Source organism: Rhipicephalus microplus, chromosome 9, assembly GCF_043290135.1.
Source record: "Rhipicephalus microplus isolate Deutch F79 chromosome 9, USDA_Rmic, whole genome shotgun sequence".
Classification (NCBI taxonomy): Eukaryota; Metazoa; Arthropoda; class Arachnida; order Ixodida; family Ixodidae; genus Rhipicephalus; species Rhipicephalus microplus.
This window is the reverse complement of record NC_134708.1, coordinates 133495240-133514057: the sequence shown is the minus strand read 5'-3', so window position 1 is coordinate 133514057 and position 18818 is coordinate 133495240. Positions and strand designations below refer to the sequence as shown.

The 18818-nt window shown below is 45.0% G+C and overlaps 1 protein-coding gene across 1 annotated transcript in view; it reads right to left on the bottom strand.

The window, feature by feature from the left end:
• Window positions 1–18818, bottom strand: part of LOC119163078 (uncharacterized) — a 224752-nt gene that overhangs the window by 20110 nt on the left and 185824 nt on the right. The window contains exons 24-27 of the mRNA XM_037415012.2: window positions 18324–18455; window positions 15787–15984; window positions 2901–3014; window positions 1506–1613 (exon numbers count right to left, since the gene is read on the bottom strand). Coding sequence (XP_037270909.2) covers window positions 1506–1613; window positions 2901–3014; window positions 15787–15984; window positions 18324–18455 — 552 coding nt within the window. The remainder of the gene's footprint in view (window positions 1–1505; window positions 1614–2900; window positions 3015–15786; window positions 15985–18323; window positions 18456–18818) is intronic.

Here is an 18818-nt window from a genome sequence, read left to right as displayed (position 1 = left end):
GATTTTTCGTAAAATGCTAGGTATAGCCTGTAAAGTATATCAAGTTTTAAGATTTGCTATACTTCGAGCATACACATTGGTATAATAAACTTTTAAACTGAAAAAGAAATGTATCAAGAGCATCCTGCAGGACAAAAATCAAGTTTTTCTATTCCATCAATTTGATGGTAATATCTTCATTTAACCTTGAAGTGAGGCTTAACAGCAATGTCAATTTTTTCTGAATACATGTTTTCATGGCTCAGCATCACTTCACTGCAGTGAAACCACTTTTACAAAAAGTTACTTTCAAATTATTATTCACTTCTAGAGATGTTTTCATGGCTTAGCATCCCTGTGCTGAAGTGAAGCCACCTTTACAAATGTGACATGCAGACTAGTGTGCATACATTTGTTCCTCTCAAATAATTCAAAATTTTCCATAATTTAATTTCGATTCAAAGCGAATTCGGATACTGCATTATTCGTTCGAATATTCGATATTCACACAAACCTAAACTTTTGTAAAAGTGATTTCACTGCAGTAAAGTTATGCTGCACCAGAAAAACACACATCCAGGAGAAATCAGCACTGCCACGAAGCCCCACTTCAAGGTTAAATTAAGATATTACTCTCGCATTGAAACATTTTTTTCAGATTTTTCAGTTTAAAAGCTCGTTATGCCGACTAATATACACTAAGTATAGCAAATTTTAAAATGTAACATATTTTACAGGCTATCACAAGTATTTTACCAAAAGTCATATTCTGCAACTATTCAAAGTTGTTTCCACTTCATTTGATGCAAAAAAAGGGCATTTGCATAGGACTCGCTTCAAATTTCGAAAAATATTGAGCAGGTTTGTTAGGTCATGACAAACAAGCCCATTTTTCTTTATGATATGCGATATACATACTGTTTGAATTCGATTTGAAATTATTCGACCAAAATCATTATTCGCTTTGAATTCACTTCAAACCAAAAATTCACTATGCGCACAAGCCTACTGCTTAATACGTTTGTTCATTTTAAATACCTTGAAATTCCAAGTAATTTAGTTTAGATCTGCGTCAAAGCGAATTTGAATAATGTAATACTCATTCGAATATTCAAAGTGCTCGAACATTCGTACATGCTTTGTGTGAGACTGTACTAACAATATATATAGCCGAAAACCTTTTGAAGCTCTTAGCTACTGTTTCAGAGCAAAATGCGCGAATGACATCAAGTTGCACTAAAGTGGACACCAAGGACACAAATGCCCCGCCGCGGTGGTCTAGTGGCTAAGGTACTCGGCTGCTGACCCGCAGGTCGCGGGTTCGATTCCCGGTTGCGGCGGCTGCATTTCCGATGGAGGCGGAAATGTTGTAGGCCCGTGTGCTCAGATTTGGGCGCACGTTAAAGAACCCCAGGTGGTCGAAATTTCCGGAGCCCTCCACTACGGCGTCTCTCATAATCAAATAGTGGTTTTGGGACGTTAAACCCCACAAATCAATCAATCAACCAAGGACACAAATCTCTTACCTGGGCAAACTGTCCTTCGAGCAGTGAGACCTTTGCAGCAGCCTGGAAGTCCGAGAAGCGTTGGCAGTAGTTGACAACCGAAGTAGGATCGTAGCTGCCTCGGAATGCCTAGTAGACAGAGTGAGAAAGAGACGATCTGTGAGACCAACCGAGCACATGGAGTTTTGCCAGCTTACATTAATTAACAAAACCAAAAAGAGCCACATAGACTCAGCTTGGCTGCCTTGCTTGCAAAGGAGTGTCCTATCTTCATTCAACGACGGGGGCACGCACTACTTAGTAGTGTTGAAAGGGCATTCCATACAATGTCCACAACAGCACTGCCCCGCACTGTTCAACTCGCATTAGGAACAAGCAGACTCAAACTCCCGTAATGCGAGACTGATATTATTGTTTAACAGCATGCACACCTCAAGCAATACTTGAATGAAGGCAAGCAGGCACAGTACCACTCTTAGTGATTGTAGCATTGTCAGCATCGCAACGTGTGAACTAGACCTGAGAAGCTTGGCAATGCTGAAAGCTGTTTGGGGTCTATATAACGTGTGGTCAGTATAATTCAAGCGCCTATCCAGTGAGTTACGTTACCTTAATTGGTGAATTGTCTGCATGTTCTGCGACATGTTGGCAGTCATCTTGTCTGTTTTCATTCCTCTGAGCTTATACTTCAATGTTTATGTTTGTGGGGGTGCTGACACCCCTTGTAAGGTTGTTTGTCCCACGTTGTGCACGTATCTCGCGCAGAAGCAGTATTTCAGACTCACAACTATTGAGTGGTAGGTGGCATGTTCGCGAGCGTTGATCACAACTATCATCATCATGGTTAGATCGGTAGCACCGGCGTGAACCCCTGGCGGCAAGCCTTGATGGCAGCACGAGAGAATTGAGCGGGTCTCTTTCAGCTGCTGGCGTTTGGCACGAACGGTTGTCTCTCGCGGAGGGACATCGGTGCACGGCACTGCGGGCCATCTGCCGGGGGCCCTTGTGGCGAGTCAAGCGTTGGCGAAGCCGCCTTGCGTGTGTTCTTGTGTTTGTCGTGTGGTTGAGTGTTGTGTAATATTGTGTAAGATTGTTTAGCATGTGGATCACAATTAATGTTAACTAATTCGGTTGACAATAACGTTGTTCTAAAAGTAGCTAAATGTGAGTTGTCTGGGTTTGGTCTGACTGCGTCTGCTGTGTCCATTCACTCCAAGAGCGTGGCGCTTGCTATTCACTTTGAGTTCCACATGTTTGACCAATTCATTGGCTGTACTTTACGTCAACACCATCGAGGTTGAAGTGTAGCTGAGAAGACAAACCTAAGCTTTACTACAGCACCTTCATTGATGTCACCTTCAAAATCTTCAGCTCTACGTCTGAAGAGCAAGCACGAATTACTGTGCAAACACCAACCTCCAAGGCAGTGTGCAAGGCCACAGGACCGTATGGTGGATCATCGAGAGAGCCCAGGTCAAAGGTCAGCGTGGTTCGGCTCAGGTATGCATTCTGGAAGGCCTTCTGCCGCAACTGCGTCATGAACAGCAAGAAAATATAACACAGTTAGAAAAGTAGTACGTATACACCACCTTTGTTGTTCTTTTCCTGAAAGGGCCCTGAACTGTCAAATCAAATCAAATCAAGTTTCATTAGTTCATAATACAGTGGACAAGAAGTACAATATGCCCTGCTGTGGTAGTCTAGTGGCTAAGGTACTCGGCTGCGGACCTGCAGGTCGCGGGATCGAATCCCGGCTGCTGCGGCTTCATTTCCGATGGAGGCGGAAATGTCGTAGGCCTGTGTGCTATGATTTGGGCGCACGTTAAAGAACCCCAGGCGGTAGAAATTTCCTAAGCCCTCCACTACGGCATCTCTCATATTCATATGGCGTGGGATGTTAAACCCCACATATCAATCAATCAAGAAGTACAGTAAAACCTCATTATAATGAAGTGGGATATAATAAACTAATGGATATAACGAAGCAATTGTAATACCCCTTGAAATTCCCATAGATGCACATGTATTTAAAAGCTCATTTTAACGAAGTGAAAATTTCCTCACAATGAATATAACGAACTATTCTTCGTCTGCAATGAGAATTTACTGATCATTTCGGTATACGTCAATTCAATATCTTAGAGTGCGCGACGGTTGACGTTTCATCATAGCTGCGGTAATTCAAAACTCGCGCTTTGCGCTCCCTGGAATCCGCCTGCGGCCACGACACCGTCATTCATTGCGCACCAGCAGAAATAGAGCTAACACAATTCTCTTCTTTGACGCCGGCCGACAGTCCATCTGCTGCAAGCAAGCTACTCGTCAGGGACGACACGCAAGTGCCTGCAAACTCGTCCGCGGCGGTGTCGGTCTACTGCGCAAGTCTTTCCAACACCGCTGCACTCCTCTCGCCATCTCATTGTGTTTTCACCAGAAAAGGCTTGCTGGTTCTTTTCGCGACCACGCAAGTCACTCACGGCCGCACCACTATTTTTGTTCTGAACTCATCCCCGTACAGTGTTACGTTGGTGCGAGGAGAATGTCTCGGCAGCGTGGAACCCATCGAAGACGCACAAGTCATGGATCAACCTGATGAGACGCACTGCCGAAGTTCCAATACACTTAGTGCTGCCTCTACATCTGTTTCATCATCCGCTGATGTATTCGGTCTTTCCATTGCCGACAACCTTACGCCGGTCCAGCGCTCCCAGCTTCTGGCCCTGTTGGAAGAATTCCGCTCTTCTTTCGATGTCACTCAACCTTCTCTCGGCCACACATCCACTGTTACGCATCGCATCGACACAGGTGCACAACCACCACTACGTCAACGTCCATATCACGTATCTCCCACAGAACGCCGTGTAATCAACGAGCAAGTGGACGACATGCTGCGCCGCAATGTTATTCGACCCTCTAACAGCCCATGGGCGTCACCTGTCGTTCTCGTCGTGAAGAAGGATGGTTCTGTGCGGTTCTGTGTGGACTACCGACGCCTCAACAACATCACTCGTAAGGACGTGTACCCACTACCGCGTGTAGATGACGCGATTGACAGCCTGCAAGGAGCCGAATTCTTTTCATCTCTCGATTTGCGCTCAGGGTACTGGCAAGTACTTATGGCTGAGGACGCTTGACCGAAGACTGCTTTTGTCACTCCCGACGGCTTGTACGAATTCAACGTCATGCCGTTTGGGCTGTGCAATGCGCCCACCACCTTTGAGCGCATGATGGATACCGTTCTGCGTAACCTGAAATGGCACACGTGCCTGTGCTACCTCGATGACGTCGTCGTTTTCGCTCCGGACATCTCCACGCATCTTCAACGCCTGCGGCATGTTTTAACGCGTCTGAGTGACGCCAGTCTGCAACTGAACCTAAAGAAGTGCCGATTTGCAGCTCGGCAGTTGACAATACTCGGCTACGTCGTGTCCAAGGACGAAATTCTCCCCAATCCAGCCAAGCTTCGGGCCGTGACCGAGTTCCCCAAGCCGACATCCATCAAGGAACTTCGCAGTTTCGTAGGACTGTGTTCCTACTTTCGGCGCTTCATCCGAAACTTCGCATCTATCGTATCGCCGCTGACGAAGCTCCTCGGAAGTAACGGGCCTCTCCATTTGTGGTCATCACAGTGTAACGACGCATTCACAACGCTCCGTCGTTTGTTGACGTCGCCTCCCATACTCCGCCACTACGACCCTACAGCCCCTGCAGAGGTACACACGGATGCCAGTGGTGTCGGTCTCGGCGCTGTTTTTGCGCAGCGCAAACCATGGTTCCCAGAATATGTCGTGGCGTATGCAAGCCGTACACTTACAAAAGCGGAGACTAATTACACCGTCACTGAGAAAGAATGTCTGGCAATCGTCTGGCAACCAAGTTCCGACCTTACTTGTATGGTCGCCCATTTGATGTAGTCACCGACCATGACGCACTATGCTGGTTGTCGTCATTGAAAGATCCCTCAGGTCGTCTCGCCCGGTGGGCACTTCGCCTGCAAGACTACGACATCCGCGTGCTGTACCGCAACGGAAGGCAACATGCTGACGCCGATGCCCTGTCGCGCTCTCCCTTGCTTGACGACAATGCCCACGACTCAGCGTCTCACCTTGCCGTTTCTTCCATTAGCATTCATGCCGTTGCTACTGAACAGCGCAAGGATCAATGGAGTGCATCACTGATAGACTTGCTGACTGATCCATCCACTCCATCCACTCGCGCGTTGCGTCGTCAAGCCCACCATTTCGCCGTTCGCGACGACCTCCTCCACCAACGCAATTACAATGGTGACGGCCGCCAGTGGCTACTAGTCATACCCCGCAGTCTGCGCTCTGACATATGCGAATTCTTTCATTCTGATCCGCAATGTGCGCACTCCGGGGTATCGAACACTTACGACCACATTCGCCAACGGTACTTTTGGCGCGGCATGTACCGCTACGTGCAGAAATTTGTTCGCTCCTGCATAGAATGTCAGCGCCGCAAAGCTTCATCGCACCTGCCGCCGGTAGGTTTGCAACCTCTACCTTGCCCTGCCAGGCCGTTTGGGTGCGTTGGCATCGATTTGTATGGGCCACTTCCACTAAAGTCGGCTGGTAACCGCTGGGCCATTGTTGCTGTGGACCACCTCACGCGATACGCCGAAACTGCCGCTTTCCCCGCGGCTACAGCGAGCGATGTGGCCTCCTTCCTGCTCCAACGATTCATGCTGCGACACGGTCCACCTCAGGAACTGCTCAGTGATCGAGGCCGCGTCTTCCTGTCTGAAGTCGTCGAAGCCATTCTCAAAGAGTGCAACGTTGTTCACCTCAAAATTGCTGCTTACCACCCGCAGACGAATCGCCTCACGGAACGCTTCAACCGTACGCTCGGCGACATGCTCTCCAAGTACGTCGCCGCCGATCACACAAATTGGGATGACATTCTACTCTTCGTCACCTATGCATATAACACCGCCCCTCAAAGCACTACTGGCTTTTCACCTTTCTTTTTATTATATGGAAGGCACCCGTCGCACACCATCGACACTATACTTTCGTACAAGCCAGATCCGTCCTAGTGGGCACCTATTTCTGCTAGAGCAAAGCTTGCTGAAGAGTGTCGAGAGCTTGCAAGGACCTTTACAACGCATGATCAAGAGCGGCAAAAAGGCATTCACGCTGACACAAGCACTACTGCGCCCACGTTCCTCCCTGGAGCGCTTGTCTGGCTCATGATCCCTACCACTTCAGCTGGCCTATCTTCAAAACTATTGCCCAAATACGAAGGCCCCTACCGTGTCGTCGAATGCACCTCTCCTGTAAATTATTTTATCGAACCCGTCGAACCATCTTCGGACATGCGCCGTCGAGGGCGCTACATTGTCAACATGGAGCGCCTCAAAGCCTACCACGACCCGCTCATAGTAACCAGCTGTTAGGTCGCCAGGCGACTCCCTCTTCGTACCCGGGGTAGTTGTGGCGAAGCCTTCGAACAGTGGGTCGTCCTCTCCAGCGCCTTCTAGTGGGTCGCCCTTTTAGCAAAAAGAAGAGCAGCTCGTGCAGAGAGTCGGTACCCGCATTGACTGTCGCTGTCAAGCATCATCGACAAGTGTCCGCCAATAAATGTCTCAATAATATAAATAACATAAAGAGAGAGAAAGAAAAAAGAGACAATTGCATGGCAAAGAAGAAACCAGATAGGTAGAAGAATGAATGTCACATAACAAAAACTTTTTCAATTCATGACCAAATTTATGTGTTTCCTGAATTTTTATTACAAATGGCAATGTATTCCATAATGATATGGCCGCAAAGTGAACTTTCTGTTTGCCATAATTAGTACTCTCTTTGGCCAGAATGAAGTAGTTATGATGTGAGAAACGAGTTGGGTTAGTATTTAGTAAAGATGACGAAGGAATTACTGATATAAGAATTCTTCATTAATAAGTTTGAAAAGAAAAGTAGCGAAATCAAATTTTACAAGGGCAGCAATATCGAGAATTTTGTTTTCTTCTAGCAACTGTTTAGCATTGTAGGTGGGTGGACTAAACGTGATCAGTCAGATTGCTTGGTTCTGAAAGATTTGTAGTGGTTTTACGTGAGTGGTGTATGTGTTACCTCGTGAGGTTATGCAGTAATTGATGTGCGAGTGTACACTCTCGAAAATTGTGGTGTCGTTGGCATATCATGTACACTTAGAGAAGGTAAGACAATTAGGAAGGTCATTAATATAAACTAAAAATAGCAAGGGGCCTAAAATTAACCCCTGCAGCACACCTAAATTAGGCAGGGGCTGGAGCTGCGACCTTCAAATAACGCGTTCGATTCTCTATCAAATGAGTTATGGGAGCAGTCATCCCTCCGTCCACTTGATGGGGTGAATGGGAGTCATCACTCTATCCACCCCATCAAGTGGGCGGAGGAATGACTGCTGCCCTAGCTCAGTTGATAGGGCATCGAATACATTATTCGAAGGTCTCAGGTTCGGCTCCTGGCAGCAGCAAGTTATCTTTGCACCCCCTTCTCTTTCTTACATATACATTACAATTACTACTCATAACATCCTCTATACTTTCCATCGTAAAATTATCTGCGAGTTCTCGTCAATATTGATTCTAACAAAGAAAAGCATGCCCTGAAATTTCCAATTTCTTCACCACGAGCGAGGACATTTTCACCATTGTGTCGATGTCGCCCATCTGACTTTAGGTTACTGTTCGAGTAGAATAAAATGCCACCATTTATGAAGCCCCATTCATGGCATTTCATTTCATTTCTACTGAACAAGTGTTACCTAGCCCTGGCAGACAACATTTGGTTTCTCACCAAAATCTACAATTTGAGGGACCTTAAAACAAATTTATTATTGAGACAGCAATCATATCGACACTCCCGGCTAGACCTCTCTGCCGTTGTCGCCGTCGACATCTATCGGCATCACTCATCGTATATGTATGCGTATCTACATATATAAAAACACAAGAAAAAAAAATAATCTAAAAAAAGACTCCGGTGCACAGAATCGAACGTGCGACCTCTGAATTGTGAGTGTGAGGCGTTTGTTACTGAGCCATGAAGGAGCACCTCCTTCAACGTTCAAACGACAAGCTATTTATATCTACCACTTATCGCTGGTGATGGGCATCTCGGGGTAAACTATCGTGGTTTCAGTAAGATGGCACAATGAGCTCGTGTCAACACATCATCACGACACTCTCATCTCCCACGCGTACTTTGCCCCACGAAGGGGCCGGGTAGACGCTCACGCGTGCGCTTATCTCGCCGTGGGAACTATCGTACGTCTTGGCTGGCCTTGGGCTTTCACTGGAAGGATTCTGTTGTAGTCACCGGGTGCACAAAGACCACTACAATCGTAGTACAGCCTCGGTTTTCAAAAATGGCACGCTTTTCAGACACAGTGAAATAATAACTGAGACACTTATTCACGCTCATCTGTACCTGTGAGTACGTTTCGTGTGTCATTTGTGCATGAGAAACGCGGGGCACATTTCAATCTGCTTGCCATTCTGCGTTTTACCTTTCAATTTGTTGCTATCGCGTTCATTGCTTCGCTTTTGCGGCAAAGCTGTGACTTCTTTAGCTACTATTAAACAGTCTTCTAGATAGTAGAACCTCGTTGATATGTTCCCCCTTGATACGACTTACCAGCTCCTACGCTCAAACTCACGAAAACTAAGAATGGCCTCATAAAGCTATGCGTTAATACATTCCACTTAAAGGGGGACGCGGGTCTAGAATGGTGAAAAATGAACTAAAAGTCGATTTTTCGAAAGTTAGATTTTTCAAATATTTATTTTTATATGCACGTGTCCTGAAATTGTGAATGCTAAATTCGATCAATAAATGGTCTAACATTTGTTATAAAGTCACCACGGGAGTCACAAAACGCTTTGTGAAAAATAAAATTTGTTAGAACTTCGCACACGCCTTCTTAATCTCGTTTTGAAGCAGATTTTATTGTGTGCATTTTGTCAGCCTTCAAAAATTGCGTCACATAACGGAACGGGTGTCCTTTTCCGAAACCCCCTTGTTGATCACTTATTGGCCGGAGCGTGCGCCTGCCAAGCGAGCCCCCCGTTTCTTGCTTCCCATTGGCTGATGTGGCCAAGGTCGCTGCGATTTGTTTTTTCCTGGTTGTTGTTTGTCAACTCCAGGCTTTGTCTCGCACGTGTGACTGTCTGCTTCCCGCTAGTGCTACACGACTGACGCAACGACTTTCTGTCTTATTGCCGGCATGACTGGTGACACTCGTCTAAAGAAGATGACGCACCAAGCAAGCTGCAAGAAACTAAGGCGTTCGTGGAATGCACCGCAGAAGAAAACCGACCACGTGCGTCGAGTTTGCCCGACGCGGCCGAAGCGCTGCATTCCGACGACGGCGCACAGCCGCGGGCAACTGTTGTGTCCAAAACGGTGCACTCTCCAGAGCTCAGCTGCGCCATTTCCTCGGATCGTCTCGCCGTCGGATCATCTCGAACTTTCCGTAACATCCAAGACCGCCTCGACACAGCAAGCTTGAAGGCAAGACATCGAAGCCCACGACGGAACACAAATTCAAGCTACTAGATGTTAATCTGGAGAATTACGGGAAAGGAAACGAGACAGAATTTGGCATTGTTGACCTGGCGGTGATAGACTTGTTTCGGTTTGCCGCCTGCCCCGAGTGCGGTGAAAAAAAGCCTGACTTTTGAGAAGGACAAGAGAGGGTACAGGTTGTGTTCAACAGCCCAGACAACACTTGCAAAGCGTCACAAGCCAACAGAGAACGCTGCTTACAGCCCTGGTCTGATGTAGAACTTTCCTCGTGCAAGCAGTGACAATTTCTTGGAAAATAAATATTGTGTTTTCAACCTGAACATTGTGTAGGCGTATTGTATATGCAAGGGCAACAGTACTGTTCAATTTCTGTGCATTCCTTTCACTTGCAACTCACTGAACCGACCAAAAAGTAAGATGCAGCAATGACCATGTCAGATTTAAAACAAGCTGCGACAAATATTTTGAGAGGATACAGTGATACATTTAGCATGGCCATTATCGTATAATATAGAGCTACAAAACAGTGTCATTTACTGTTGTAGCTTCACTTTAGCAAAAGTTACAGTTGCTGGAAACTTCAAATGCATTTTTCTGAGTTCGTTGTTTTTGCACATTTCACTCAGCCTTACAGGAGTTTTTCCTATGTTATATTTCAGTGATAGCAACAACATTGGTAACATTTTATTCATCTTCAAATGGCCCAGGGGGTGAAGTTATTTTCATTTCTCTAAAAACAGTTTGAGAATTATAATCGAAGATAATCATAAGAGGAAATTAGAGTAAAATATTCATCACAAGTGTTTGTCCATTTTCTTGCCTACAAAATGCCTTCAATTGAAAAAAAAGATAGCATCACCCCCTACAGCAAGTCTTCTGCATTGGGATGTGCATTTACGTTTTCATTTTTCTAAGGCGAAATCACCAAAAAGTTTTGTTAGAGATGAGCAGTAATTAAAATTGAAACATTAATATTTCCTGAACCACTCGTACTATCAAAAAATAAATTGCAGATATGATATCAGCATGCAAAACTATCTCACGTAGTGGGGTTTAGTTGATATTGAGCCAAAAATTTAACAAAAGTATTTAGGACCCATGTTCCCCCTTAATACGTTCCCAGAAAGTACGACTATTTGGCAGCAATGTTCCGAATTGTGGCAAACTATGGTCATATGATATATTCTGCAGGCAAAAATTCTCATTCGGGTGTGCAAAAAAACCACTCTCGCGTGTTTGTGAAGCGCCAAGTGGCTCAAAGCCACCGCGCAGCGAGGGCAATTTCTTTGCTCCATTCAATCGTCACCCCTATCCCACACAGAGACCCGTCTGAGCTGTCAGTTTTAAAATGCTTTTTGAAAACTGTCTGTTAATTTCTGTAGCACAGTGGTTTTTGCGATTTAGCGTGACCTGTAAGGCTGCCATATTATCAGTATGCAGCTGCTGCTGACACTCAGCATCCCAGGCCTGTTTTTATGCCCGTACTGCACCATCGGCTTAGTGAATGCGAGCTCTCTCATGTTTCCACTTTTGGTGCTCTGCGATAGTTGTCCGTGGCCTACCCATGCGGAGGCTCTCCCCAGAGCATGTTCGGCACCACAGCAGCGACGAGATAGACGACGTCACTCTCAACGCAGCCAATGGCGAGCATAGTTTACGACGTTGAGAACGACGTAAATAACCTCACAGCCAATGGAGACCACTCTCTACTCTGATATCAATGCCGAATGGTTTAGGGATATGCAGGCCATGCAGAGCCCTGTGCGAGGCTGCTTGTTGCTCAGTGTGCATAGTTCGGGATTCGAGACAGTTGCCTCTAGCTGAATATCCTTGCAATTATCGGCAGGAGCTGAAGAGGAAACGAATTGACATAGCGAACGAACTTGGACTGCCAGTATCTACTGTGAATACCGTGGTGACGAAGCAGAAAAAGATCGAGACGAACGCTTTGGTATTCAGCGGCGCAACAAGGCAAGCTCGTGAAGCCCACCATGGGGAGCTGGAAGCAAGCACGGGCCTCCGGAGTTAACTTTGATGGCAGCATGCAGCTGTTTCAGGAAATGCTGCTTTCGGCAACAGACTGCATCAGAGGATACAGAGAGCAGCGAAGACTACCCTAAAGCATGCGCATCTGACATGGACGATGACATCGATGAGGAGTTCCTCTCCACCGGCACCAACGTACCCTCCGCCGAGTTCATCTCGATAAACGACAACATCCCGACTTGTGAGCCGCAAAGTGTTGCTGGGATTGTTGTGGAGGTGGTGTGGGGCACCGCAGTGGAGGATGTGGGGGACGAGGCGCCGGAAGACAGTGGCGAGAACGAAAGCGTGCGCTGACCAGCTACAGTGGAACTTCGATTATACGTACCCCGGTTTCGCAACGACCTGCATTTCGCGACGAATCTGTTTGGTCCCGGCAAAATCCCCATAGAAACAATGTATTGGTTATACGACGCAGTTTTACGCCAACCTCGCATCTTAAGACGACTTTGAGATTCTATCAAAAAGAAAAAAACACCTTAGCTCGAATCACATGTCGTCCAAATATTCAAGAGTGCAACGAACTTGCACACCGCAAGGAGGACTACAGCAAATTAGAGTCATCTTCATCGAATGAACAATTTATTCTCTCGGAAGTTCATGCATGTCTACATACGCCTCGATCGCGTGCATACGTATTCAGTGTCGTTACCTAGTCAAGCTCTATCCATATAGAGTAGGTTCGGCTGACCAAAAGCAGATATTTTCACATTTTCAGTCCGTGGAAACATTTTCTGGTCGACATACAGCTGATTTTCTGCCTCTGTTACACTCGCAGTCACTGGTTTGCACACGCATAAGTGCATGACGCAGCTGTTTTCACTGTGCAAAATTACTTTCACTTGACGTCAACGTTCATAACAACAGCAGGATTGCACTAGTTGCACTTCACAAGGCAACAAATTACAACGAGCACAGCTCAGTCGTGCACGAATGCATCGTACATAAACTCGTTGTCCGTCGTCATTAAAGAGCTTTAGTTAAGCGCGTGCAAAGTAGTGTGTGCGCAACGACTAGTGCGCTACGTACGTTACAGCTTAGGCTGCTTCCTACAGCATTAGTTTAGCATATGCAACAACGGACACATGGACTGCGCCTAAACATTAACACTTTCATCTTGGAGTGCTACTTCGCGCCACCTAGTGACTAAGCCATAAACTACAATAGCCAACTATAGCTGACAAGAGTCAAGACATGAGACAAGCCAAGATTGCACAAGCAGCTCCGTTCGACTGTGGACATTCCGGGCGTTGAAAGGCATCCCCGTCAGCTCCTGTATTTTCACAAAGATAACTGTCCATTGCATGGGATCCGCAATCGGATTTAAACTCACGTAAGCAAGGAGCTCTAAATCGAGGGCAATCGCAAAATGCACGCGGGGTTTACTCGCAGCCATGACCGCACTGCTGCTTGTGCTGCTGTTGCTGGTCGCGGCTATCTTGGTCGTCGTGCTCTCACCAAGAGAGCCACTACTACGGTACCCAATGGCTGTAGCGTGTGCAACGTAAGAGCCGAGATCTAGTGTAAGCGTCTCTCGCGTGTTGAAACGCAGGCATCTCTCTTACGTACAGCGCAACCGCAGCCGTGCTCCCTCTCGAGCGATGCGTGCGCTAGGCCGTTGCGCGCGCCAAACTAAAACTCTTTATTATTCGATAGCGATGGCGCTGCGTCTGACTCTTCTGATGGGAGGCTCACGGCAACACGGTTTTGGTTTCGTTTTCACATGCAGGAAATTTTCGGACTCTATTTGTCGGTAGAAAGAAGTGCGTTGGATTTGATTGTTTATGTTGATTGTTGGATTTGACGTTGGGCTTATTCAGGCAGTCTGTACCCGTTTTTTGGGCAGGGCTGAGTGTCGCGGTCAATAATCTTCATGTTTCGATTATACGATGCCCGAGTTATGCGGCGGTTTTTCGTGGTCCTCTAAAAGTTGTATATACTAATCGGGGTTCCACTGTAACTTCGCTGAAGCCCTTGCTAGGCTGGAAGCCTTACAAAGCTTCTTTTGCAGGAAAAACAATGAAAATGCGAACTAAGGTTTGCAATATGTGCAGAAGGAGCATTACTTGCCCAAGAGTGAGAGGCAGCAGCAGAAAATTACAGTGTTTTTTGATAAATAATGTTTTTTGCTCTTACACTTCTATATAGACTTGTCAGCCTAATTTCTTACTGGATTCGGATCGTACGTTTTCCCGGATTATAGGTTTATTTTCCGCATTTCTTTAGAAAACATATCAACGAGGTTCTACTACTTGAGTTCGCGACAATATACACAGCAATGGTAGGAACGAGCGAACCTATCACGACATCATGCTGGAGACCGAGTCTGTATTGGCCACCAATAGCCCTATGACTCGGAGTTCTTCAATCTCACGAGTTTTAAAATTACCCGTATGTACCGAAATACAAGCGTGGCATCACTCAAAATCAAAGCCTCAGCCGATTGTCCCACCACCTGTTTGCAAAGTTGTTGGCAAAGAAACCAACTAAGTAAACTCATTTTCTTGTGTTTCGCATCACACGATATTTTTGGTATGAATGGATGCTATGAGCAAGAGCGACGCTTGGGATAAGGGCACCACCCGGTAGTAAGTTAAGGCATTGACAAAGTTGCACTTCTCCTTCCAGAAATGCGCCGAATGGGACGGGCGCTTAGAAACGATGCGTTGAAGGAACCAATAGCAGATGCCTCAGTCATGATGCTATTACTGCACTTTACCAAGAACGCTGCGAGAGGACAGTGGTAGATATGAAAAGTGTATTTTTTAAAGCGTACAAAAAATGTGACCGCGGCACAGTAGATACCATCGGTTGTCATGAACCCAGGTCAAGGGTTCAACTCCCATCGACGGAATTTTTTTTTCATTGTCTTTTGATCGCGCATATTTTTTCGACATCATTTCCGTGACGGAAATAGATCACTGAAGTCTTGGTGTACCCTCGCATTAAACACCTTTGCGTTAAAACATGCTGGTCATAAGAATATATACCTTACTGTGACATGGTAAAGGTGTCGAAGAGCAAACAGCGAAAAGAAAAACATTAACAGTGCCGAAGCACTGAATGTCGTGGCATAGATGCATATCAGAAAGCATTGTCAAATGCACAATGTGGTTGTTTGAATCTTGCCATAACGAATTCATCGTTTGGAGCAAGAACAAAATTTTTGTAAGTGCATGGTGATGAAAAATGAACAAGTAGACTATGGAACCTCTCATGGAATGTCAGCACTGGCCGACTCACAGAGAGTAGTTGAGAAAAAGACACAACGGGATCAACGTCAACTGCTTGAATTTTTCACGGGCAACTCAAATTAAAAGACTGGAGTTGAACATTCAGAGGCAACATTACATGCCAAAAAGATTGGCAATGCTACACAAAAAATGACCACTGATCCTATTGATCTAATATGGTTTAATTATTTTCTTTAATGTCCCTTGTAACTATAGCAAATCACTTTACTGCTTTATTTGACCGCATGGTTTATTTCATTTACAAAGTTGCCTTTGATCAAATAATCGAGTTTCATGATTACCATCTTCTCTATTAACACTTGTTGCTTTGCCCGACAATATTTTTTTAGAGTTCTTAAAACGAAACACTCTTGTGTACAGTACCGCTAAGTTTTGCAGTGCAAAACAAGACAGTAGGGCATTAAAAAAATTCTTATATTTTTGTACTACAATGTAAAACCAGCCCGTGCACAACTGCACAAACAAGCTCACCGACTGCTCGAGGTCCTCCGGGGGTGGCCTGGTTATCTCTGGGGGCATGGCAGTGACCTCGATGGGCTTCAACTCGCCCGTGCGTTGCCCCTGGGGAATGGTGATGAGGCAGCGGCTGGTGCGGATGGTGATCAGGCGACTTGACAGCACCCGCAGGTGGCGCACCGAGCCTTCCTCCGTCGGCACCTTGCACGCCAGCTGTGATAAATTGATGGTTGTCATCATTAAAGTCCAAAACATCGCAAAAAAAATAGGAACAAGCAATGGTGCTGTCTCTGTCAACATTTCTCTTCGTACAGAGCCAACAATGACACGGATTTCTGCTTAATTCTGAAACCAATTAGATCAGTTGCATACACGTTCGAATTAAGTGTGTTCGAAATAATGATATTCGACTGTATCACATATTTTAAAGAAATGGGCATATTTGTCATGACATAACTAACCTGCACAGTATTTTTAAAAAATTGGTACGAGGCCTGTACAAATGCTATTTTTTTTTTGCATCAAGCGAAGTGGAAACAACTTCGAATAGTTGTAGCAGGATATGACTTTCGGTAAAATGCTAACGATAGCCTGTAAGATATGTAACATTTTAAAAGTTGCTATACTTGGAGTATATAAGTTGGTATAACAAGATTTTAAGCCTCAAAAATGTATCAGTGTGAGGCTAATATCCTTATTAAACCTTAAAGTAGAGCTTCGAGGCAGTGCAAATTTTCAGGGCTTAGCACCCCTTCACAGCAGCGAAACCACTTTTACAAAACGATTACATGCAAACTATGCACTTGAATAGCTACTTTCACGGCTACGAACCTCTGTACCACAGTGAAACCACTTTTCCAACATGTCACATGCAGATTAATATGCACCTATACGTTTGTTTCAAATATTTCGAAATTTTCAATCATTTAAATTCAATTCGAACCAAATTCAAATATGGCATTACTCGTTGAAATATTTGAAACAATCGAATATTCACACAAGCCTAGAAATCGGTTTTTTTAGCCCTAGATTCTCAGCATCCACAATTGGCCTTTACTTCAAGAACATCAGGTCACACTGTTCAAGCTTCCCTAGTGCATTCCCACTCTTCGTCTTTTTCTTTCTTTGATGCACAAAGCTTAAGTTCTACGCATTGGTACTCAGACAAAACTTTCACACTTTTAAAACAATCACAATTAGTTGTAAATTATGGTTTGAGAGAGAGTGTCTGTCATGAGCCTTCTGAACCAGTCTTCCATTACCTGAAAATTTGTCTTCTATCTATGTTATGCACAAAGCCCATATATAAAACAAGCATCTTTTTATTTGTAAAGGTCACATAAATGCAATACTAGAGAATGGAACACCAGTAAGGTAGAGCAACTCTAGACAGTGTGATGACTGAAAGTGGCATCGTGGTTCCAGCTCACTGAGAGCTAGGGTAAGAGGAAGACATAGGCAGAAAACAGCCGGCCCAGAGAACGGATGTTGTTTTTTTTCTCACTCATTACAACACCAAGAGTGCTGAGCAGGCCTTAACGTGAATGCGCAAGATGAAACTGAGAGCAAACTGTCGACACCGTGAAAATGAGCCAAGCATGTCAACGTGCTCACTTTCACAAGTAATGTCCAGGAGGAATAAAAAACAGTTCTGTAGAAAATTTAGCCCAAGTTGGCCAAGTGCACTTGGTGTAACTGCTTGACGAAGCATGTGCCTGTGGAGCAGTCATTAGGACATCGTCAATTTGAATTGAATTGAATTTAAAGTTCATTTGCCCTGAAAAAAACTTACAGATGCAGGAGCCAAGACTAAAGGCTATACAGCCTGACAAAGGGCCTCTGCTCCTAAACACAGTTTGGCATGCAGGCCACAGAGCATCTTTATATGTAAAAGATATTTTGCATATGTTATTGCACAAGAATACAACAAACATTGGCATATTCTTATTACACAGTGTGAATCCAACAAAAAATAATTCATCACAAAGCAACATTGCAACAGAACTTCATTGTTACATAACGTGAAAATACAAAATGAGATCCTCATAGCATATTGCAAATTTATAAACAAGATATCATAAATCAAACAAACTTTAGATAGCGTACTCATGATGCATAGTATGGTTTTGATGATGGTGTTTGAAGGTATGGAATTGTAATCTAGAAGATCTTGCAGATCATTTAACATTGTAGGTATCTGGTATTGAACGTGTTGTTTGCCATAATTTGTCTTAAGTGTGGTGATTTTTCCGTATTTCTGATGTATGTGGTAATTAGTACTTCCAGGTGTGTTCTGAAGACATTATTAGAACCACGAGACATTATTAAAACCATTAATAGATTAGAACCATGAGCACTAAAGGCTCATGGTTTTAATCCTGCCATAAGAAGACTGCACTAAGTAATTTATTCACAAACACCACTTCACCACCACCATGTTTCTGTCCAGCCCATATTCATAGCTATGCATGCACCATTGCTTTCTGATCGGCTCAATGAATCACTTTACTAATGCATTAATGATAAACACCATTTGCAAAGCTGCAACGCACCTGTCCACCGTCGTTCTGTCCCCAGGCCCACAGCTTTCCCTGGGCATCCAGGGCGAGGCTGAAGTCTCGGCCACACGACACCTGTGTCACCTTGCTGCACTGGGCCAGATGCGACACCAGCTGAGGGCTTTTCTGCGCACATTATGCACACATTGTCAGCATGAACTGGAACACACACGAGGAAAAAACGAGGGAAAAAATTCTAGTTACTTCCACAACGTGAAAAACTAAACAGCAGATGTGTTGCATCACAACGTTTTGCTGTTCAGTCAGTAGTCTTCATTCTCAGTTGTTCCTTAGTCCTTCAGGTTATGTGGTCTCGCACAATGATATGCTCATTCACAGCCACACCAGTGTTCGAGTGCAGATGTGGCCTATTTCACGCAGTTAAAATGTTTACTACTGTCACAGCTGCACAGGAACCCAAGCAGTTTCATCATCATCATTTAGCACCACCATTTCAGGCACTGTCATTATCATTTTATCTTTTTATTA